This window comes from Haliotis rufescens, unplaced genomic scaffold (assembly GCF_023055435.1).
Source record: "Haliotis rufescens isolate VD_foot unplaced genomic scaffold, xgHalRufe1.0.p SCAF_9, whole genome shotgun sequence".
NCBI lineage: Eukaryota > Metazoa > Mollusca > Gastropoda > Lepetellida > Haliotidae > Haliotis > Haliotis rufescens.
Genome location: NW_025964383.1, coordinates 19,996,198 through 20,022,799, shown reverse-complemented (window position 1 = coordinate 20,022,799; position 26,602 = coordinate 19,996,198). Strand labels below are relative to the sequence as shown.

Sequence of the window (26,602 nt, the reverse complement as noted above, 5' to 3'; positions counted from 1 at the left end):
CGAAAAATTATGTTCGATTTCCTTCGGAGAAGACGGAGGTTACAAAATCTTGAAACAATACCACTGACTGTGTGGACCCTTGGTGACACGAAACGCCTACATACATGTACGTCAGATGAGGATCGTTGTGGTGGGTTTAAAGTTCATGATCACACTCTTGTTGAAAGTGAATAATTAAAGTCATTGGCCTGTATTCAGCTGATCCCACTCACCAACACAAATATTTAATACTATAATACTAACACTGTATCAGCTGATAATCGTTTGACGAACGTGCTCTGTGTTTTGTGTCTGACAATTGTTTGTCAACAATCTGAAGCATAAATATTTGTTTCAAGCATTTTCTGGGACAATTTCCCTTTTCCTCCAGTGTATCAAATGGTCGGCCCCTAACCTAAATGACCAGTTTACTTCCACATCAATTAAACTGGCAACGTCGAGTGACAATTGTCTTGGTAAATTGAGAAATCGTTCGTAATTTGATGAGGGCTTTATCATTTCTGACATAAGAGAAACCGAAAAGGCAGTGGTATGAAACAGGAACAATTGGCATTCACATACCTGCCTTTATGAATGAATAATACATAAAAATACCAGTTTAACACCAAGTCATCCGTACAGATAGTTCGAGATGATCTGAAACGGTATTATTTTTACAATATAAACCGAATTGCTTTGACAGAGAAGTACGTATTGCTATTGATGTTTTTACACTCATCATGTCTTTGACATAACGTCCCAGAATGTCACATTTGCAGAACAAATACTGGATCTGGTATTAATTGAACTGGTCAGTCAGGAGACAGGTGATGTTGCTGGAACACTTCTCGATGGTGTATTTGGTCCAGCCGGCAGCTGCTGCTGCATCTTCTGGGTTGGTTGTCAGGAGACAGTTGGGAGAAGCTGTTGGGTTGTAACTGAAACTGAGGCAAGGCTGGAACACGTGACACTGGTAACCGCATTCATTGGCGGAAGCAACAGTGAGAGATGTCATCGGTGTTTGAACCTTAGTGTTCATCCCTTTTTGGTACTTGGTTCCTGAAATCAACACGGATCGCCATTAGTCAAAGAAGCAAATTTCGAAGCTCAGATAATTAAAATACAATAGCTACTTTATCGTCAACAAAAACATGCCATCTTATATAAATGAATTGGCTCCGATCCTAAAAGCAACAAAGTTGGATGCTATTCTCATGTTTGTTTCTTTGTTTCTTTAACGGCGCTCTTAGCAATATTCCAGCTATCCAATGAGTAACGTTATGAGCATCGATCTACTCAACTGCAATACAATGACATGCATCAACCATGTCAGCGAACCTGACCAACCAGTAACCCTATTCGCCTTTTACAACAAGCCTAGGTTGATGGATATCAATTCTAACCCGGGTGTGTGTGTGTGTGTGTGTGTGGGGGGGGGGGGGGATGATATAAATACAACTAATGGATAAATAGCTTTAGGGAGATATCTGCGTGGCTGTGGAAGGATGGATGACATATTGCCAGATTGTTTCCCAAGTGACAAGGTATATTACCACGTTGTGTTGTTGACGTGCCCTCAGCCTCAACTTCCGAAACAGCTAGGCTGGTCACGTCTCTCCAGATCTTCACGAATCTGACAGGTCGTGGGTGGGAACAGTTGAACGTGAAGGTTTCTCCTGCACCAACAGATGCTGGACACTGGCCGCAGACAAAGATTTCCACATCTGGGCAGTCGATGCTGTCATCAGCAGACACGCCCACGTACGCACTTTCCAAGTATGCCTCTGTTTGATACAATATTTATCATATTATGGGTAGTTTGTCCAGTCAGGTCAAAATGGTCAAACTCAGTAATTCAGTGACTTCATAACTCAACAAATCACTCATCCCTGTTTAAGTAAATGCAAAATAGTTAATCCTTGTTTGTTCGTATTTTAATGCCGCACTCCGCAATAATCTAGCTAGGTATATGACGACGGTCCGTACATAATCGAGACTGGACAAGACATTCCTGTTATTGACATCATGACCATCGCACCCGTGAAGATTTGGTCTTCAGCAAGTCATATGCATGTTTGCCATAAGAGGCGACTGACGGGATCGGGTTGTCAGGCTCGCTGACATGGTTTATGCATGTCATCGTATCCCAATTCCATGAATCGATACACATGATATCAGTCAGTGGATTGTGAGGTCCAGACTCGATTAGCCGTTTTCAGTATTTACACTGCAGGTACACATAAAATTACAACTTTTTTGCTGACATGGGGCAGCTGTAGATATCAAGATTACAATTTCACAAACACGCAGACTCACCATAAGGAAAGTAATAGGCACTTGAAACTGAGATGTAATTGATAGTATACCACCCCTGAAGATCTCCCTGCCAGAAGGGATTCACGCTGTTGCCGGTTACGGCTGCTAGGCTTTGGATATTCCCATCATTCGCGTACCCAGCGGAGTTGTAGACTCCACTCATTTTACTCGGCTTTCTCAGCATAATGTTCTCTGCCTTATTCAGTACAATATCTGAAAGTAATGAAATCATAGTGAAATTCACTTCACATTTCATGCAGCATGTACTTTTCTTCAATAGCCAGAGATACCTTTCAAGGTATGTTTTGTAGATTACGAGAATAACTAACGATCTACGAGCTCGAGGTATTATGGTTTATTTTTCTCAAGGAAATTAATGCCATAGACCTCGAGTGAGCGTAGGGAACGAAGGATCTATAGCATTGATTCCCGAGGGAACGAGTTGGTTGATCTCTTCTTTACCCATAATCAAATGTAATACAAACATCTCAAGACATTATTCAGAGATGTGTCCCTACGCAACAGAAACAAGCGACCTGTTCACAACACATCGGATTGTGTCAAATAGTTCCCTTTTGCCATATAAATGTAGTATATTTGTATCAGCTACACGTACACAAAAACAACATGGAAATACAAGTAAACAATTTTGAGTGCGAGTGCGAGAAGATCAGGTGAAGGTCACATGCGTTGACGTAACGTCACAGCGGCTCACTCGAAAACGTTCAAACATTAAAAAAAAGTCAGTCATGCAAACCACCCGGGGGTATGTATGGATGAATGTGGAACATTTATGGAATCCAGAATTGTGCGACGTCGCTTTGAACACTTTGATCTTTGGTAGATTTTCACTGTGTTCAGTTTTCCTGAGCGTGTTTTCACTTTCATTTTCCGGCAGAAAACTGTCAATGCATGCATCATGTACGTAATGGGATTTTTGATATTCCGCCAAAGTCAGTCATCCGCCACTAAATCATCAAGTACATATATCTATACACACGCACACACAAATTCATATATACATACATACATACATACTGAGGCAAATCGGTGGACGCAGCCGGTGCCAATGAGGCTGCTTCCGGTTCAATCCTGATTCTGTATCGTGATTCCTGTAGTTACCCAAGGAATGCTTTCACACAGAAAGCATTGAGTGTATTTAAAGGTTGTAAAGTGTACTTTCTTCTGCTTAAGTTGCCGTCAAGTCGTTTACTGTTATCTTTGCCATAATTGGTCTGGATTGGTTGTTTACATCAACAACCAGATTTCTTACATATAATTTTATTACGATTAGAAATTATCTTCAATATGTGTTTCACGTTGAACAGATTGTATGTAGTTTTGGTCACAAAACATGTAAAACTGTCAACACAAATAAATGAAAATCATCTCGATGTTTTCATTCCATGTCAGCTGAGGATGTCAGTGACCAATGAAAATTCATTGCCAAGAGTAAAACAATACATTTAATATCCTATATCCGGCTTTCCTCATTGGTAAGAAATATGCTTCAAATCCTTGGCTGCCTTGTTAATTTTCTTTTGTACGAGAGTGGTGAGCTTTGGCATATGTCACTGGGTCCATCTCGGTGAGAAAGTAATTAAGGTAAAGGAATCCCATTTCGTATTATTTTCCGGACCAGTTTCGTTCCGTAATATACTTATTGTTTTTGTTGTATGCGTTTTTGAACCTTAAATGTGCACTCGAACCAAAAAATGATCCATGACCCTGAGCCAGAATGAATGGATATTTCCAACTATTCGTGTTTTCATCACACAATCATTCATAAACGTATTCAAGACGACGGACTTTATGTGAATCACAACTGGAGGCTCCATCCTCCGCAACATGGTCCCGCGAGGCGATAACAGACTTGCATGAAATATACGGTAGAAATCAGTATGGTGAATTAGTTATTTCTGACATGGAATCGCACGAGCAAGAGCAGGTGAATGTGACATCGGAACACGAAATGTGACAAGCGTGTTTTCCGAAATGACCCCACGTAGCAAAACCGGCACTCGGTCTTGTATTCAGACAAAGGTAGTGAAGGTAACCCATTGAAAACAGTAAGTTCTGTTACCGAATCAATAGTTTAATCTGAGGAGAGTGGACCTAGAAGACAAAGCAGAATTCCTCAATACCTGACAGACAATGAATGCGACATTCCTGGGAGGCTGGCGACTTCGATTGAAGCTTCCGGAAAATCGCAAACATCTGGCATGAGAAGCAACAGATCGTCACGTTATTCTGAGGCGAGTAACCATTCCCAGAATAGTGAACGTTCCATCTCCTCTCAACTGTCTGATACACAACTGACAACCATTAAGCGAATTCAATGTCAATCAAAGTTAAAGGAACTATCCATAAGGCAACAGGAGGGGAAATTGGCAGATGAAACCATTTCCCAGTTAGATGGAGAAGCCGATGAAGCCTATGTGGCCCACCTTGCTTTGAAGGAGAGAGAGAGGGTCACGCGGAATTGAATAGACAGAGAAAGATCAGAAGAGCTGAGACAGAACTTAGTGAACCTAAGTGTGTAGAGAGAATGATAACGAAACCTTAAACCAGTGAAGGTGAAGCTATGGCTTGTGTTACCACGATTACATGTCATGCCACTGTTTCCACCATTCACCATGTGCCTCCACCGTCAAGTTCCACTGAGATTGTATTAACAAGTGTGACCTCTACAATGTCTACAGCCTCACCTGCGTTTAGGCCTGCTCAACCCACAAGCAAGTTGTATTGTGAGTTCAAATTCAGCAATCCCTGAAAACCTGCCAACCAACCGACTCCGTATGGATTGTCTTCCTACTCTAGTCCCTAAATGACGAGTAACATTCTGTCAACCATAGTCACCTATCAACACCAGATGCACACAATCCCCATCCCATGCCTCCAGATCCACATTCTGTACTTCCAGAAACCATAACGGATGACATGTATGACCCAAGGTGCAGTGACACTCAACCTGACTGAACCACACATATCATCCCCCTTTAGTGTACCCAGACCTGAATCCTTAGTTTCTCAGTTTCTCAGGTGGTTGCACTGATTGAAATGGCATCAATATCCATCTAATTTGACTGAACAAAATACATATCATCGATACGTTGAGTGGTGGACCAAGAACGTTTGCTTTTGCCTTCGTGCATGACCCTATGCCTTATACCAGTTCAATGAAGTTACTACAAGACACCAATGGTCAACCGACCACGTGAAGCATCCTATATTACTTGATCCTGAAGATCCCATCGCAAAGCTGATCATCAAGGATAATGACACCCGTCAGCATCACTTTGGAGCTGGGAATCTATTCGCCAACATTAGTTTTGGATTCCAAGAGGTCGTGAAACTATCCAGCATCAGAGACTGTGTCCAGACTGTAGATGGTGGCGTGCCAATCCAAATATACCCAGAATGGCTGATCGTCCTGTTGTCAGGCTCTGTTTGTTCAAACCTCTATTCTACTCCTGTGGTGTGGACTGTTTCATCCCGGTGCATACCAAAATATCACTGAGAAGGGAAAAGAGATTTGCCTCACGTCCCGTGCTGTTTATCTAGATCTTCTGGAAAGTATGGACACTGATGGCTTCTTGATGGCTTTACCCCATTTCAGTTCCAGATGAGGACAACCATTTGAAATTCTTTCAGAAAGTGACATTAACTTCAAGGGAGGTACCAGTGATGCGGAACTACGTGAATCCATGCACCCAGACCTAGCCAACCAGGCACCCGTCAGAAACATAATATGCAAGTCAAAATAACGAATGGCATCGAACATAATTGTTTACTTCCGTTTCTTTTGCGGTTGAGTATATTAGACCTTAAACAGATGGCCTGTCAAACGTTTCATGTAGCCCCTTTGTTTCCAGTGCCACCTCATTGTGTAAGTGTAAATTAACCCATATTGCTTTGTAAACAAGGGAATATAAATGCTATCATAAATTGTCATGAATTCGGAAAAATATAATTACTTATATATAACACGTTATTGAGTTATGGAATAGACACATGTCAGTCAATATAATAGCCACAAAACTCAATGTTATTATGAAATGTATTGAACTGGAGAAAACTTGATAACGTTGTGTTTCATGTCATGGCCTGCTTGGTCCTTGGACGCTGCACAAGAAAGTCAATATTTATTTTTATATCGAGTCTTATATGTTTCAGCTTTTTTTTCTTCATTGTACACACTCAACTCCATCAGAAGTAGTAAAATTGACATGCTACAGAAATGAAACGATTGTCCAATGCCTGTCATGCCAGTTCCGATGGCATGGTGCTTATCTCTGACGTGTGCGGCGACAACCGTGAAGATCCGTATAAGCCGACTGTGCTTTTCGTAGGAGGCGACTAATATGATTGGGTAATCAGGCTCGCTGACTTGGTTGATCGTATCTCAATTGCGTAGATCGATGCTTATGATGTCAATCACTGGATTGTCTGGTCCAGACTCGATTATTTACAGACCGCCTTCATCCAGCTAAAATATCACTGAGTGTGGCGTTAAACAACAAACCAACAAACGTGTGAAATGATGACGTTAAGTTTAAAGGTCGAAGGCATTAGATATTGGCACCTCGTAACCTCCGTAGAACTGCTTGCCCGCTGATTGGTCTGTTGTGTGTTCCATACGTCATTCGAGCAGATGTGGTTGCACGTAGGAATCTATCGCGTCGATGGGACGTCACTATGTTCCGATCTTGTCTATCTGACGTCAATCGCAGTCGGCCGATCATCTGCATCAACTGATGACGTTCCTGAAGCCTGTAAATTGTGGATGGATGGATACCAAAGTGTCTGGCAACTCTAGACAGTCTCCCTCCAGTTTCAATAAGACCGATTAACCTCATGGGGTTGTCCCGAGTTAAGATGTGGCATGGTGTTTTTGTGTCAAAATAAAACCAAACTACAAAAGCTAATGTTTGAGACAAGATGACACGGTGTCCAATGAATCACTTGAAACGTTCTCAAACCTTCTGGTAATATACCACATGTGGCATTTTCTAGAGACGTTCGTACAATTATATATTGCAAGTTGCATTTTGGTAAATTTGGGAATTTTGTCTAATGCTCCTTCAATAAAAAAATCCAGCCTAGTGGTTAAAGTGTTCGCTCGTCACACCGAAGATCCGGGTTCGATTCCCGACATGGGTACAATGTGTGAGCCCATTTCTGGTGTCCCCCTGCGTTATTGCTGGAATACTCACTCACTCCGTACAAAACAAGATATGCATTTTAACACGCGAACAGCGTCTTGCTGCACCACAAATGTAATGTCATTGATGTTGAAGCTTTCGACATGTATTTTGATTGCTGCTAATATTAATACGAACCTATAAAAGAGACGCTTAAAATGTGCAGTATTATTATGTGCTCCTTCCATATAAAACAAGGGCGGTCGGGTAGCCCATTGGTTTAAGTGGTCGCTCGTCACGCCGAAGACCCGGGTTCGATTCCCGACACGGGTACAATGTGTCAAGCCCATTTCATGTGTCCCCGCCGTGATATTGCTGGAATACTCACTCACTCCATGCAAAACAAGATATGTATTATAACATGCGAACAGCGTCTTGCTGCACGACAAATGTAGTGTCACTGATGTGGAAGCTTTTGACATGTATTTTGATTGCTGCTGAAGGCTCATATTAATACGAACATACAAAAGAGACGCTAAAAAGAGTGCTCGGAGGGGTCAGCGTGGCAATTCCCCTTTCGCCCTGTTAGAAATCCTATAGAGTGAAGCTATTTAAACATTCTCCACTGATGATGGTGACATGGATGAGAACCAGTTATAAAGTCGCAGGTTTACTTCCCAAGCAGGCCGTTATTGAAGGTCGCCTAGGTATGACCATTAAATCGACTTTTGAAAATGAAGAAATGTGCACGATTGAACGTAATAGAAAAAAGCTCCCCAAGCCAAACGCCTGAACGTGTCCAGCAGTTTCGCCCATGCACGTGCAATACCTGACAAGTAACGGTCAGAGTTTTATAACAGTTAATACCAGATACAACTGAATTGCAACTGGAATTTGAAATGCGACGCATTTTAACCCTTATTAAATGCGCATAAAAAATGAGGCGCAGTATATACCCAGTGACAATTTTCTGTTTATTCTATTTTCGGAAAGCAGCAAAGTGAACATCTGTGACGTCACTCTATTGTTTATTATCTCCATTTTTTAACGAATCAAGGTTAGTTGTTTATGCACACGTTATCTTAAAACGATATTTTAACTAATATCCACTTGACAGAATCTTTATACATTTGACACTCAAGTGAATGATTTCAAATTTTGTCGGAAAAACACTAAACCCTTGCATATTTTTCAAATATTTGTATTATCCTCAAAAGTTAAGAAAATATTATGCATAATTTTGTGTCACATTGTGAGATATTAGTTGAAGGAATTAGAGAAACATTTCATGAGGAAAACTCAAAAACAAAACAGAAACGGAAAAAAGCACACCAGGTTCCTAGATTCCCTGTTGTCGCCGTCAGCATGTTTTCAAAATGTGCAAGGATTGATACAAACTGGCTTCATCAGGACCCAAAGAAACTGTAGAAAGGCTTGTACCCTGCAGTGTAAAGATTAGCAACGGAGCTTGGTGCAGGTGCATCAGGTGCAACATATTCTTCGTTTATCACGCAAAGATCACTAAATGAGTTGAGTTTTACGCCGCTTTTATTATTCAACTTAAATCTCTGCGTGGAACAACATAAATGGGTTTCACACGTTGAAGGGAATCGAACCCGGGCGCCCGGCGTGACGCGCGATCGCATAAACTTCTAGGTTACCCCACCGCCACCTACACACTCAGACTAAATACAAAAAGTTGTGTTTTATATTTTAAGTTTTCTCCAAGAAATATATTTTTGTCTGAAAGTAGAATGTACTTTAAATTTGATAAAGTAGGGATGAGTTTAAAGAACTCGACTCGACTCGCGCTTGGGACAGTATTTTCGAATATTTATTACTATTATCTTTAACGTAACGTGCACCGTTTTTAATTGGTAACAACACATCAGCGTACGCTATGTCACTTTAATCTGTATCAATTTGATAAAACATATAAGGTTACCTTCTAAACCTTGTGTAGATACTTAATGTTCATCTGCAATACTGTTGTAAAGAAATACACACTATTTATATTCCACATGAAATCAATTTTGTCCAAAACGTGAAAATGGTCACATACCTTGTAGGGATATATAACACAGAGCGACCAGTAGATTCACTGTTGGTCTCATCGTGGTTCTGTCTCTGGGTGGTTTCTGAGCATCGGTTGTTGGTGGTGACGGCTCCTAGTGTTGTGTTTCATTGGAAAAATCCATCGACTTCTAATTGTACAGATAAAGCCGGTGATAAACATGTTTGACATATGTGACATTTGTAGTATAAATACATCATGATTATATACTGTAACCACTCCACCTACTCATCTGTGTATCTCATGATTTACATCGACGATTGCGTCGTGGGTTTGAGAGGGAACGGAAACATGCCTAATGCGCGAACTGTTCACGATTTGGACGGATGTGCTATTCGTAAAACTCCAATGTTTACTGGGCCCTAAGAAAACTAGAGGACGCGTCACAGGATATCGGGATATAACGGTACAGTTGTTTGAAAGTAGGCTTGTTTTCTTCTCATCCTTTGTTCTCCAAATGGTGCGTCGTTATCCCCATCGTCTTTTCCACTGCCACAAAAACAAACAAGACCAACGTACATGTTTTAAGTACCTACATGTATGTCGCTCCTTTAACAATGGTTAAATATTGATTGATTTCAATACTGAAGAATATGTTGTGGCTATGAATAAGAATAGCAGTCACTGAAGTATGGAATACTGTAAGGGACATTCTCGCGATCTCGCATTCTCGCGATTCTCGTGTTTTGGGCATATTTACCTCGTTTCCAAAGGTCGAGATCGCGAGAATGCGAGATCGCGAGAATGTCCCTTACAGTATTCCATACTGAAGAGTCTAATCATAAACTAATATTGACATCATTTGCACCATCTAAGACATCGTGGAAGCTCATTAACTCAAAGCACTCAAAGTGCTATCGATTAGTTGCACATGAACGTCAGTTTTCAACGTAAAGGTAGGTATTCATATCCTCGACAAAAATCGAACACTAGCGCTGTGCGTTGTTCACCAAACTTTATTGTAACTTAACTAATAGAAGTTCATATATCTAGACATTTCTTCCAACACACTTTCTAAATCGATAGAAATGGATATCTTTAATCGACCCTCTTGTCTTGGAATCCTGTAAACGGCTTAGCAATCCGGCTTCGTACATTTCCAATAGTCGCATGGATTGAGATCTCGCACCGATGACCTGTTATGCCATAATGTTTGTGAGATGGTTGTTGAACGCCGCACTCAAAAAAAAATTCCAGCTTTATGACGGCGGTCTGTAAATAATCGAGTTTGGACCAGGCAATCAAGTGATTGACATTATGAGCATCGATCCACGCAATTGGGATACAATGATATGCATCAACCAAGTCAGCGAGCCCGTTGGTCTGCTTTTACGACATACATGCGTTGCTGAAGAACAATTCGAACCCGGGATCTTCATGGGTCATGTATCGAGTGAGCTGCTGCTGATTTTTGCAGGATTTGTTGAAGTAATTTTACTTTTTGATTTTGACTTAATCGAACTTCAACAAAGAAACACAGGAAAATAGTAAGGATAAGAATTTATGGATGAACAACTTCTTTATTACAATTAAGAGCGACGTTTCGGTGTAGGTTCTAACACCGTTATCAAGCAAGTGATTTACAGAGTGTAGTAGGCTATTACATACCCCCGGCGTACCATCAACTCATCAAAGACCCCAATCAGTCATAATCCCGTTGTTTACATCACTGACCTCACCGATGATTGTTATCACTACCCTTGTGTGTACACAACAGGCTTCTCTACCCCAGTATAACAATATCTACTCTACTGTATAAACATTGCCTCCTACTTGTATATATACTTGCCTACTACACTCTGTAAATCACTTGCTTGATAACGGTGTTAAAACCTACACCGAAACGTCGCTCTTAATTGTAATAAAGAAGTTGTTCATCCATAAATTCTTATCCTTACTTAGTACTCCAACTTCTAAATACCTATCAAAGAAGTTACAGGAAAAAAGGTTGAGCAGAGGATACAATTGCTATTTCATTACATTATTTGGAACATTTTTATTATTTTTTTTTTATTTTTTAATTCCCATCATTTCAAATACAAAGTATACATGGAACATATTACATTAAGATCAGCATGGTATATATTCAAATCGCCTTGTACATTCAGTAGTTTGTTTCTCTGGTACATCTGGTAGATCTATATATAAGGTTTCTATACAGAATAGCAGACAAATTGTAGTATTAAATCATATCTTGGTATTTTTTAATAATGTGTGGAATGAAGACCAAAAAGAGAAAAATTTAGCTTGTTTACAATTTGAGAAAGCAATAGATCTTGTAGCTTCATAATATTTAATTATTTCCCACTTTACTTGTTTAAAATGTGGAATTGATTTCTTTCTCATTTGTTTATAAATTACAAATTTTGCAATTAAAAATATAATATTTAATGGGTTATTTGGAACATATTAACGCACAGACACGCGCAAGGTATCAGACAAGGTATCTGATAATCTCTGAAAGTCGTCATATTACACATAGAAGAAAAACGCCTACGGTGTTTACAAGCCACTCGTCACTACAAATTACAAAAAACAAACAAATTGAATGTAGACATGTTAGTTACATTAAATGGACAGTTCATTGAACGTGTCACTTGATATGTACATTGCCAGTGTCCTCTGTATGGCGCTATATAAAAGAAATAATCTTGAACGCGACGTTAAACCCAATTTCACCTTACCTAAGAAAATGCTAAACGTCGATAAATAAGAGAAATAATCTTGAACGCGACGTTAAACCCAATTTCACCTTACCTAAAAAAGGCTAAACGTCGATATATAAGAGAAATAATCTTGAACGCGACGTTAAACCCCATTTCACGTTCCCTTTAAAAAAATGCTAAACGTCGATATATTAGTGAAATAATCTTGAACGCGACGTTAACCCCCATTTCACCTTACCTAAAAAAGGCTAAACGTCGATATATAAGAGAAATAATCTTGAACGCGACGTTAAACCCCATTTCACGTTCCCTTTAAAAAAATGCTAAACGTCGATATATTAGTGAAATAATCTTGAACGCGACGTTAACCCCCATTTCACCTTACCTAAAAAAATGCTGAACGTCGCTATATAAGTGCAATAATCATGAACGCGACGTCAAACCCCCATTTCATCTTACCTGTACAGCTAAACGTTACTATATAAGTGCAATAATCTTGAACGTGACGTTAAACCCCATTTCACATCACCTGTATGGCTGAACTTCGCTATATAAGTGCAATAATCATGAACGCGACGTTAAACCCCATTTTACATCACCTCTATGGCTGTATCACCTGTGTCACCGTCACATGCTGCAACACTCGGCATCAATCAATACTGCAATCGTCACACCGCCGGCGATGCTTAATAAACAGGACGGCGTTGTCGTGGATTATATAATAGACTATATAATAGCAATATGTCACAGCCCCCTGAAGCACGACATGACGAGAAATAACGAACCTCACGTATCCACATGCACCAATTATCCTCAGACATGATGACTGGGTATGAATATCATCTGTGGTATCATTCGACATTTTCTTACACACACCTGATCCTTTAGTAAACACTGAAAAGAAAAGAAAAACACCCTTTTTTATTGAATGCGAATGAAGGCGTGTTCTTTAAATACATTCAAAGGAGAAACACCAAAACTATGGAAAATTGTAATGATGATCTGAAATATATATACGTGTTTGCTGATTCAGAAAATACGAAACTTCAACCCCAGAAAATAACCAGTCTCGATTATCAACCGAGACAGAATCCATTGGGCGTAATAGGCAAACTAGGTGATGAAAATCATATCAATAGAACACTGAAAATCAGTAATGACACCAGGTGTTCGCGTAAAGCATAATATTCTCACTTGTGTGTAGTTGTAATGTGACTACACAGTGTTTGAGAATGGATACATATTTAATTTCACTTAGCAGCGTATGTTATCAACGCGATAGATCCTAGGAACGCCATTCAACACATGGTAGGGGAAATAATGATATTTGAACACTGAACTATCAAATATACTGCCATCATTGTGACAAAGATGAAGAATTACTTTTTCACACGAGGGGCCACGCGTGGCCCAGTCGTCTAAGACGCCGTAGTTTACTGTGTTGCGACTCTTGGGAAAACCAGAAACCGGTGTTCGTGGGTTCGAATCCCCGGTCGCCCGATAATGTTTCTAGGTTTGTCAGCACCATACCCGTGCTTGTGGGTTTCACCAAAGTGGTAAACGTCCGAGACCTGCATCTCTTAGGGTTTTCATTCAACATCAAACTGACACGCTATGATATCGCAGGAATACTGTTCAACCCGGCATTAATCCCAACTCACCGTCTCACTCTTTGCACTACCGGCACTCATGAAGAGCAACCTCCACGTGGTGAGTGCTAGGATATGCTTAGCGCTCTTCCCCCGTGTGGACCCGGAGTAGAATGTGTCCTCAGCACCCCATTGCTGGTCGTAAAAGGCGACTAAATTGGAAAATTACTTGCGGATTACGATTTGTGCATGTTTAATGATGGTTCTCATACACATCTACATCCTGCAAGTTGCAATTACTCTTGTCTAGACTTGTCAGTTTACAATGAAATCTTTTCCATTCACGAGCTTCATTCTGCCCTTGGGCAAGCGCATGATCATGATACTGCTACAGAGTCTGATAATAAACATTATCAACTCTTAAAACACTTAGCGCAATCCTGTTTAGAAACCCTTTTGATAATATACTGAACCGCAAAAGAAACGTCAACCCAAGTAACATTGCATGAAAAGTTGTCAGTTTAATATATGGGTAATTTTTGTCAAAGTTTCTAATGTTTAACATTACCTTGTCCGGAAAAAAATTAAATGATAAAAAACCCCAAAGCAGATGATAATAACACCGATCGCCTAAACGCACCACGGCAACGGCAATGGTAACCCGATGCACGTGAGTTCCATGCAAATTGAAATGCACATGCGCTCCCCCATTTCTTGCCCCATAAAAATCCACCCAGTTCGGATAACCTTCATTCGTTATTGCTGCCACATGCCAAGATTGACAAGAAATCCGCGACATCAAGCCCGTTGACGATTGCAAGCTGGACAAACCGCCTGGCAAGTAGCCAATACATTTCAAGTCCACGTAAGGACCATATACAGGCTCCAGTAACAGTACCAGACCACCAACACTACAGTTGACCAGCATTGGCGCCACCAGCAGTGAAGAAGAGTCCTCTTCTCAGACGAGAGCCGTCACTGTATCTCAACAGCAGATCGCAGAGAGAGAAAGTCTGGCGACGCTGTGGGGAACGTTATTCGGATGCTTGTGCTGTTGGGAGAGACTCGTGGGGTGGTCCGATCATCATGGTGTGGGGTGGAATTGGTCTTGCACAGAGGATCGGCCGTGTTGTCTTCCAGGACATCGGTCCAGGGAGAGGCAATGGTGTCACAGCAGCTCGGCACATTGATCAAGTTTTGAGACCACACGCCATACCTCATTTGGCACGTCGACGCAACCACGTGTTTCAGCATGATAACACCCGTGCCCACACAGCGAGCGCAACAAGAGACTTCCTCAAACAGAATTGCCTCGGAACCATGCAGTGGCCTGCCCTCAGTCCCGATTTAAATCTCATTAAATTGCAGCTGAACTGGTTCCTCAGAGTGTGTATCGACGTTGCACGGCAGTCATCAATGCACATGGCGGACACACGAGATACTGAATTGTGATGCCATTATCTCAGGGATTAGTGTTGTGTTTCACTTTAAGAATATTTGACACTTTAATTTCAACTTTGATGATCAGTTTTGACAAGTTTCATCTTTTTAATATGTCGAAAATTATGTTTACAGTGTTTGGACAAATATGGTTTCTCATATATCTATCCATGGTGACCTTTCTTTTGCGGTTCAGTATATTTGATCAGATCTGGACGTCAGGAGAATCTCCTTCTTCATGGCGTGATGCTTTAATTGTTCCCATACATAAACCTGGACGTGATCATACTGATCCTTCAAATTATCGATCCCTTTCATTGACTAGCTGCATTTGCAATACTATGGAACACATGGTCAGTAATAGATTAACATGGTACTTGGAATCAAATGATTTAATAACAAATATTCAATGTGGCTTCCGTAAAAATCGCAGTACCAATGACCATTTAGTTCGAGTCATTCGTTAAGAATGCCATTATAAACAAACAACATGCAGTGTCTATCGTTTTCGATCTAGAAAAAGCTCATGACACTACATGGAAGCACGCTATCAAAAGACGTACAAGACGTTGGATTGTGCCGTTTGCCTCAATTTATATCCAAATTTTTATCAGACAGACAATTTCAAGTTCGTGTGGGTTCAAACCTGTCTGATCATTATAATCAGGATCAGGGTGTCCCACAGGGCAGTATTTGATCTGTTACATTGTTCAGCATAAAAATAAATAGTCTTTCCGAAATTTTAAACGATTTTATCGATGGATCACTTTTTGTGGATGATTTTAACATATCATGTCGTGGTAAAAACATGCACACTATCGAAAGACAATTACCACTGTGTCTAAAAAAGATAAATAAATGGTCGTTGGAAAATGGTTTTACATTTTCAAAATCCAAAGCATATTGTAAACATTATTGTAGAAAATACAAACCTCATACAGACCCTTATTTAGTTTAAGATAGCACTCCAATTAAAGTTGTAACAGAGGCTAAGTTCCAGGGTATTAGTTTTGATCACCATTCAACCTTTTTACCACACATAAAATATTTGAAAAAGTAAATACCTCAAGGCCCTTGACGTACTGAAACTAGTTTGAAAATCCAATTTTGGAAGGGAATCAGAAAACCCTCCTCCAACTATACAAAGCACTTGTTCGCTCTAAACTGGATTATGGCTCATCATCAATGGTGGAGCCTGCAAAAGCAATGATCATAAACGTTTGGATTCTTTCCATCCTCAAGGTCTAAGACTCTGTCTTGGATCTTTCCGAACTTCTCCTATTGACAGTCTGCACGTTGAGGCTGATGAGCCATCTCTTAAACAACACCGAATTAAATTATCCTTACAGTATATCTCTAAATTACGTTCTAATAACTCGAATCCAGCATATGACTGTAATTTTAATCCCCTTTACGAAAATCTCTACAATAAAAAAATATCGGTTCTCCATCCACTTGGATTAAGATTACAATCTGATATTTCTGCCGCTAAAATAAATCTTGAAAATATAGCCTCCACGCAGCTTTTGTCTTTTCCACCATGGCAGTAAGCATGGTGGATCTAACATAAACTAAACTAAAGAAATCTGAAACAAATGAACTTATTTATCAACAACAATATAATGATTAAGAAATACATACATGTATGATACTTACAAATCTATATTTACAGATGGATTGAAGGATAGTGGCGCTGTTGCCTGCGCCACTGCCATTGGATACAGGACTATCTCCTCCAGATTACCTGATAATAGTTCTATTTTCACAGCAGAGGCCAGTGCCATTTTAACGTCTTTAAAATATATCAGAAAACAGTCAAAATATATGACGTTTATCATATTTTCCGATTCTCTTTCTTGCCTACAGGCAATTCATAACATGTCATGTCAACATCCACTTTTAATCGAAATAATTGAATTATTTAATGAACTTGCCACTGGCCTTTACGACATCGTCTTTTTTTGGTTACCCAGCCATGTTGGTATCATTGGTAACACAATGGCTGTTGCTGCAGCTACAGCAGGACTCAACATATCTGTGAAACCACTTTTGCTCCCATACACTGATTACAAGTCAGGGAGTAGATCCTATATCCGTGATCTGATGCAAAAGAATTTGGACACCCAATAAGGTATCAATAAATTACATGAAATAAAACCAACCATTGGTTACACCTACTTGGCATTTCAGTCCAAACTTGAAGAGGTCATGATATAGAGAATCTCACCCAAGTGTCTTTTGATATCAAATATATCAAAACGAGTTGATAAAAGTGGAAATATTCCGAGGCTTGCCGAGGATTTTTACCACTTTTATCAACGAGTGTTGATATATTTGATGTCAAAAGACACGAGGGTGAGAATTTATTTATCATCTAACATCATTCTTCCAACTTTTTCAATTTGTAGAAAGTAAGTAGCAGTGTCTTCAGTGTAAAAAGTGCTGCTCACAGCTTCAGTAGCAGAGCCATTAGTGATATCATTTGATTGTGACCTCATGGTAACCAGTGATGATACAATGGTCTGCAAAGCATTGTGATGTAATTTCATTGCATCGATATATACAGTGTAGATATCGCTTGATCTCATCCAAGCGATATCTCCTGTGGGAGCCAGTTTTGGATGATAAACGACGATGTCATATTAGCCATAGCAGGTATACACATGAAGATTTATTGAAAGGTGAGGAACCTCCATTTTGTATCCCTTGTGATGAGAGAATCACATTCAAGCATGTCCTGCTTAACTGTATTGATTTTGCGATCACAAGGGATAAATATTTCAAATCATCATCTATTAAGGATCTTTTTAAAAGTATTAATTCTCGTTTAATCATTGTTTTTTTTACAGTAAATATGATTGTTTGCCAAATCTGCTTGATGTATCTTGTAAAATATATTGTTTTATGATTGGTAGATTAAATTAGCAACTGTGATTGTTAGTGGCTGTATCTACGAAGGGGGTTAAAGTGCTGTACAATTATTGTCCTCCTGAGATAGTACGTAAGTTCGACATCTTTCAAATACATTTAGAACTACCACGTTTGTAATCGTAGAATATGTGTCAACGAAAGATGTTAGGCTAACTTTGCCAATAATCGACCACACTTGAAGGGATGATATAAATCCTCCTGTGGTCCATGCATGTAGCAAAGTTCCATAAGTCCCCATGGTCCCCAGTATGGTGATCTACCTTCAGTGGCTGGTGATCGATATGTTTTTAACATGCTATTGTTATGTATAAGTGCAATCCTTTTTATGATTCCATAATAGTTTAAAATCTTTTTCTGTGATAGGTCTAGTTATTTTACTGTCCTTCGTTGGCAGTTTTTTTAAATATAGGTTTAGTTGTATTTATCATATTTAACTCTTGATAGTCACGATATGGCTGAAATATTGCCGATGTGTCTTAAAGTTTTAACTCACTCACGCTTTGCACTACCAATACGAAAACAAATTACAAACACGTTCATTAACACGTCTACCCTTGCAGCCGTCTTGTATCAGAAGCGGATAATGAGTTTGCACTGCAAAGCAGTACTAATACGCTCATCAAATAACCTATAATTGACGTTCTAACCACATGTCTTTTCCTGGCTCATCAACACTAAGTAATAAGAGTTCGCTCAGAGGTGTCCTCCATCCCTACTGATGAACGGCATCACAATGGTCATAACTGAAAGCAATCTCTCAGGCTCAGGTGAGAGAAGAATCCAGTAGTGATACAGGTACTCTTGTGAGGGTTAGTGTCTTGAGGAGCGGCTCCGTCAGAAAAAGTACACGCAGAACGTAACACTACGTTTGTTAAAGAGAAATCCTCGATGGCGAACCAGACACAAACGCTGCCTGACAGGGAGAGTAACCCCATCCTTGGTGCTGTCTACATCTGTCTGGCTGTTACAATCATGGTCACCAATGGAATCATCGTTTTCGTCAATGTTAAGTCACTGAGTCTTCAAATACCAACACTACATATTCTGACGGGTATCGGTGGTACTGCGTTTGTGACGGGATTTCATCTGCTGATGTATGACGTTCCATTATGCTTTTCTCCACAATTGACATGTGACAACACATTTATTATTGTTGGAACAGTCATGTCAGGTGTGCTACTAGCATTCAACTTATTTCAGGCCACGTTGGCTGTACTTGATCGTTACATTGCTGTCTGCCACCCTCTCCACTACATCGCCGTCGTCACTGGGAGGAAGATTGTGGGTGCCACAGTTGCATATGCTGGAGTGTGTTTTGTCGTGTTTTTATGTGCGCTTACAGTGTCGTGGACAGGATTAGATACACAAGGGTTCCAATGTGTCCTCGTTCTTTCTAACCTCTATGTCAAGTTACTGTATACCATCATTCTACTTACTATCCCGGTTTGTGTCATGGCATTGTCGTACATACTACTCTGTAAGGAGTACAGAGCCAAACGTCGTACCGGATCGTCAGAGGCTCAGGGTGGAGCACCAATCAAATTCCCATGGCTGATCACGAGTTACCTGGCCTGTAGAGCAATATCTCTCTTTCCTTCAATTGTGGTAAGACTGTCTGGTTTAGTTCCCGAAGACTCCCTCATTTCCTATGGTTTGAAGATGTTTCAACGATTAAACTGCTTCACGAATATTTTCATCTTCACTGGAACATTCAAGCCATTCCGGGACCAGGTCTCAAGAATCTTCTTCCCTTCTCACTACAGACGTCAACGCCGAAACAGTGTACTAAGAGCGGCACGTGTACGAGACCTCTCCACAACATTCATTTGACCTCTCCACAACATTCATGTGATCTCTCCACAACATTCATGTGATCTCTCCACAACATTCATGTGATCTCTCCACAACATTCATGTGATCTCTCCACAACATTCATGTGATCTCTCCACAACACACACAACTGACATTCACGCTGATGTATTCAGTGCAGTCTCTTAAGACACAGTGACATTGTGTGGTGCGAAATGGAAAGAGGGTAAGCACTGCTGGCTAGATATTTCCGCATTATATTGCCATTTATGAAACTGCATCCTGTGTAATTTTCTAAAGAAACACTTTAATACTGAAACAGAAATTGATAATCGGATATGTTCTAATTGTAAAATGAACATTCAAATTTAGATTTTTTACCACACCATAAAGTCAACTTTCGGAATTGAACCATGTTTGCTTTATATACAACAAAGCGACCAAAGAAGATATTTAACATTATTAAGAATGGAGAAATACATATTATGACAAATATAGGAAGGCGGGAGGGTGTAGCTAGAAACCTAAGATTTTGTCCTTTTTGTAAAAAATATGATAGAAGATGAGATACATTATTTGTGAGTATGTCCAACACTAACTTAAAAAATGAATGAACTTTACTACAAATTTCTAACGTTGAGACCTTGTCATAACGTGCTCAATACATTAAATATGCCCTATCTTTACGTTCTTCATTATTATAATTCTAATTTGTATTGTAATTGCACTCTGTACCTATTGATATTGTACCACCACCATGTATATAATACATGTATCTGTATTGTACTTGGGACTGTGGCCTTTAAACTTATATAAACGTTTTGTTTGTTTGTTTGTTTAACGTCACACTCAGCAATATTCCAGCGGTATATGACGGCGGTCTGTAAATAATCGATTCTGGACCAGACAATCCAGTGATTGATATCATGAGCATTGATCCTCGCAATTTAGATCGATGACAAGCATCAACCAAGTCAGCGAGCCTAACCACAAGCATAGTCGACTTTTATGGCAAGTATGGGTTGCTGAAGACCTGTTCTACCCCAGATCTTCACGCGGCTAAATAAACGTATATAAGCTATATATTAGCTATGTTCTAACTGTTTCATCATCGTAAGTATTTGGCTTTCCTTTCAGTAGCTTCCCCTGCTTCCTTGCACCATATGCCATGACTCTGTACTTCCGACCATCTGTAGGAAAATACAGCATTCAACATATCTGTTTTAGTCCGTGAAGATCCGGGGTAATTGGTCTTCATCAACCCATGCTTGCCGTAAAAGGCGACTATGCTTGTGGTAAGAGGCGACTAACGGGATCGGGTGGTCAGGCTCGCTGACATGATTGATGCATGTCGTCGCATCCCAATTGCGTGGACGGATGCTCATGTTGTCAGTCACTGGATTGTCTGGCCCAAACTTGATTATTTACATACCGCCTTCATAGCTGGAATATTGCTGAGTGCGGCGTTTAACTACAAACAAAAAAATCAAACATATCGGTTTTTATTCTATAAATGATCAAAATGAGGTCAACGCCATGGAATGCTATTGTTTACAGTTTGAGTGTTTTCATGCCCTGCTGAAGTGAGGGACACTTTCATAGAGTTGAATTTGATGTATATCCCATGTATTCAGTTCAAGTGATCGGATCGTGCAAAAATCTTTTTCATTCATTAATGCTTTCGGAAACAGTTCCAAAACGTAGATTTCTAAGGGGACGCTGTTGGCACAGCATCGGCAACCAAACTGTAAATGTCATTCAAAATAGTCCTAACAAATTTCATAACGCTAATTGTTTTTATGTTGCCGTATTCGACGAAATAAGTGCCCTGCTCTAATAAGCGCCCACGGCAATATTTGCTAATATATTGGCTAGTGAACAATCCCCATTAGCACCCCTCCGGATTGATCAATGTACACAAGACTTATTTATTCGCATACAATACGCACTCGTGTGTTATATGCACCCTTAATTATGGGCAATTAAATTCTTGAAAAATATATCTGCCGTACATAAACATTTCAGGCTGTCAGCATAAACCACGAAATTTTTTTTTTACACCAAAATCATATTCCAATAAGAGGCCCCTATTCCTTTTTTGAGAGCGCCCTGGGCGCTTATTACATCGAATACGGTAAGTCAAATCGAAAATCGCAAGTGGTTAGGTGCGTCCAGCTCACAGGCTGGAATATGTCTGTGGTCCATATGTATATAACAAATAGATATTACTCGGTAGTGTTCTGTTTGTGGCAGATGTAGTGAATCTTGTTTGACACGTCTCGTGTTTGACATGGCACTTTAACTGTGTGATTATGTATGGCGGAGTTACCTCCCTTGGATAATAAAAGAATAAAGAGCATGGCCGAAGTATTGTCTCTCTCTGTTCAACAGAACATATCGACGTGCATCCACGTACAAATATAAAAGCGTCTGTCGGCTCGCTAAACATCACAACACGGTATATTCTTCGGTCACTGCTCTTGATAATGACGACGACGTTTGTCTGATACATCGTATTACTGTTAAATCTCGCAAGTTAATCACTTACCAAACACCAGAGGTAATGTTTCAAATGGGTTTTTTCCATTACGATGTCTTTGGACCCGTGAAGATTCCGGGGTAGAATAGGTCTTCAGCAACCCATGCTTGCCGTAACTGCTTTCGGGTGTCCAGTGCGACTCTACTACAGCTACTGAAAGTATTGCCGTTCCTGGTCATCATGGTCAATTACGCCATGACCTTGCAACGTTGCAGCATCGGCTCGGCTCCGTCAAGGAGTGATTGGTCTAACGACGCTTACTCCAAGTTGTCTCTATCAGCATTCATACTCGCATAATAAAGAACCGCAACACCAGCTTTATACTCACATAGTGTTACTTACTCTCAGCCCATCTATCAATACAGGACAGGATCAGACCGGCTAGACTCGTTACTAAATTGGGAAAACTTAGAACGATCGGGATTCGACTCAATTGATTGCAAACCGCGCTCTCCTCTCCTAATGTTGAAGGTATCATTTTAGAGTTTTCGGGCCTGGCCTGTCCTTGTCACATGTCACAATACCTCATTTTCATTCGTTAAAAGTTAGATCTGACCATGAACTCACGTGTGTCGTAATCGGAAAAATACCGAAGCCTACGTGCCATATTGCTCATCTCTCTATTGATTTTGTGGCTCACACCTGATGCTACAAATGACAAATAGCTTGCCTCTCTGCTTGTTTCATTAACTAATGGACGATAACGTGGAACCAATCCAGTGATAAATATAAAATGTCCAGAATACGCTTGTGTTAAATGTGAAATGTCTGTTACCTATTCATTGCTTTCGAACTAAAAGTTCTTTGTCACAAGCTATATCTAATGCAACACATCATTGCAGCTATAAATGGTTTTATGTGTTACAATTTCTCTAATGTTTTTGAGACGCATTTAACCTTATAACATCCTCCGCCTGTGGACGAGAGCTGCCCTAAGCTCGGAAGACTTAAGCATGAGTTCAGGTCTGAGATGTAAAATACAATCACACTAAACACAATAGAAGTAAAACAGGATCGATCATTCCATATTTATGATTGTAACAAATTTAAACAAATTTAAAGATCCGGAAAACAGCGAATACTCTAAGAGTCAAAATGTTGTTACCTGCTAACAAATAAGAGCAATGATCCTATGTTACTTCGTAAAACCACAAAGCATCATCATCACGAAATATTATTCAAATACAATGTAGAATTAATTAATAGCGATGCATAAATGTCATATGCCACTGCACATGACCACAGTATGGCACTACCATTCACTAAAGTTCATATGTCGCTGGTCCCAATCGAATTCACTGGCTCCTTTCTTGTTTCGAAATTTCAAATGGCGGAACGCTGTCGAACGTTCTTGAATCCTTAACCGAAAAGTTAATGGCTGAACATACGGCCTGTTCACACAGTCTGGACCTCAGCTGGGGTGACAAAGCGAGAGGTAGACTTTTCTTGACACTGGTCGCTGTCTAGAGATGTATAGATGTTGTATGCAGATAGAGTCACAGCTTGTACCCGGAGGTTGTGAGCACCTGCAGATATAGAGGTCGGGAGTGCTGATAGATATGGATAACTCCCGGTGACTTGCGGTCTGTGTTCAGCGGCAGAGGTGATAGGACAGCGTACACCCTCGAGCAAGCGTGCAGCCAGAAGCCAGATTAATGAGTTGACGTGGACCAGACGACAGCGGGGGAAGTGCTTGACTCTCCGCCCTATAGAATGGGGTACGGCCATCATCTACAACACTTAAAAATACTGGTAATTCACGATCAACAAGTGAATAGTACCATACCAACTATAGGCATTTTAATACATATAAAAATGTGACATCTGCAGTTCAGACTTCTGTCTGTAAAAATAAGACTATATAAACAAGAATAGTCTTCTGGGATATGCATATCTGCATATAAGGATCATAACGGCAGGAATCGAATTACTGGAGTACTCATTACAGGTTCACTTGCGTAGACCAATATGATAATTAAAAAGACATTAATAAGCACGAACAAATCGCAAAAACACATGGACTGCTTCAACAGTACAGTCAGGTAAACTATTATAAAATTCTAACTAACAACATTCAGTAAATGCTTTATAGTTAATAACACCAGAACGAACAACATATATAGTTATTATGGGATGGACTGAGAGCACACATTGAAACACCGATAGTAATTGAACGTAGCAAGTAATATAGAAGATACACAATAGTAGAATAATGTAACGTAATGTAGCCAAGTGACCATCGGATGACCATCATATGAGAGAACCCAATTCCAAATACAGGTCTTGTGTCTACAGAAAAGTAATTAATTCAATATTGTCACAATAATGAGATGTAATACGTAGAAATAAACTTTCTCCTTGTAATTCGGTATCTGTAAAGGGGGATAATTAATATGGTAAAATATTTCAAATTCGTAACCATTTTATAGTCTGAACTTCTCACTGTACCAAACTGACAATCGTTTATAACACTCACAAATGACTGGTCCGTAGAATGGTTGAAACAAAGCCATTACAATATGAAATATTACGGGCAAGAATAACCTATCTAGATAAGGGAATCATTATCGTTTCATGGGAGATGGCAATTACTATAATTATGAATCATGTCAGAGGTTACGGAAAAGTGACTCCACAATGATGAAGTACCATTAAAAACACCTGTCGTTGAAGGAAGGAATCGTATAAAACGAAACGCCACCAGCCAACATACACAAATCTTTCCCGAAATATATATAGATTGTGTTTGGGTTTGAATTTGCAAATTGTGACACTCAAACAGTAAATAATAAATAAGGAATACCCGCTGAATACGAAAATTAGTTAAAGGATTTCAAGCCGTAAACGTGAGGTCTCGGGGACAAAGATAGAATTGTGAGACCATAATTTCATGACAAGCAAAGGAATTTGTCAAATGTAAAACCAATGACATAACCGGTCGATTGACTTATTTATTCTTCAAAAAAAGTAAAATAAATACTAGAAATACTGTCGATATGATCAGAAAAAAACATCCATGGAAATAGTGGATTTAATCAACGACATAAATGAAGGAGGGGGATAATTTGGAGAGTGTGTAGTTTAAGGTGTTTTCCAAATCGTCAAACCGTCAGTTGGGGAGCCCGCCGTAAGCAAAGCCAACGCCAAAAATAAGCGTCAAACTTTAAGCCATAAGAAAAGAACGATTTTTAAGAGAAATAGGGATAAACCCGCGGCTGTGCGACTAACTGGGTCGGATGGTCAAGCTCGCTGACTTGGATGATGCATGTTATCGATTCCATCGAACAACCAACCAACCAACCGACCAACGATGTCTTTGATGAAGCAAATACTACAAATGTTAGGTGCTATTGTCTACAAGACGTTTTGATGAACGAAATGGAGAAATACTAACCTACCATGTGATACTGACACTCTATGACTGTTGAAGTAATATTTCAGCTGAGCCTTCAAGTTGCAAATAGTTTTCGGAGCATTCGTTCATGATACATTGCTTGTTACATTTCAGTAGACTGCTTTTCCGATATGCGACCCGTGAAGATCCGGAGTAGAATAGGTCTTCATCAACCCACGCTTGCCGTAACAGGCGACTATGCTTGTGGTAAGAGGCGACTAACGGAATCGGGTGGTCAGGCTTGCTGACTTGGTTGAGGCATCGTATCCAAAATGTCTGGATCGATGCTCATGATGTCAATCACTGAATTGTTTGCTCCAGACTTGATTACCTACAGACCGTCGTCATATAGCTGGAATATAGCTGAGTGCGGCGTAAAACAACAAACAAACAAAATATTCACATTTGTTCCAGAGACATTTCGGTCACGCACTGACCATGTCATACCATGCAGATACCTCGTCTGTTATCAACTGTTGGGACTATCTCATAGGTACAGACTCGAACACAAACCATACCTTTGTCATGGCGTGTCCAACAGACGTGGACTACAACATGTCATTCCAAACCTTTTCGTCCTTAAAGATGCCTTTAAAATTTTTTTTTACAGCATTGTGAAGTCGAATTTCTTTGACACTTTGTACTCTCTAACCAGAACCTATTTCTCTCCTTTGTGTAGGGTCCCCGTTGTCACTGAGGCCTCTGTACCATTATCGCATGT

The 26,602-nt window shown here is 39.9% G+C and overlaps 1 protein-coding gene across 1 annotated transcript; it reads right to left on the bottom strand.

Moving 5' to 3' along the window:
- Positions 1–599: 599 nt before the first annotated feature.
- Positions 600–9,574, bottom strand: LOC124144760. The gene is made up of 4 exons (XM_046514305.2): positions 9,502–9,574; positions 2,296–2,508; positions 1,533–1,763; positions 600–1,038 (listed from the first exon to the last, which is right to left on the bottom strand). Exons 1-4 carry the CDS (start codon positions 9,551–9,553, stop codon positions 779–781), a joined length of 756 nt encoding a protein of 251 aa, XP_046370261.2. The 5' UTR covers positions 9,554–9,574; the 3' UTR covers positions 600–778.
- Positions 9,575–26,602: the final 17,028 nt, after the last annotated feature.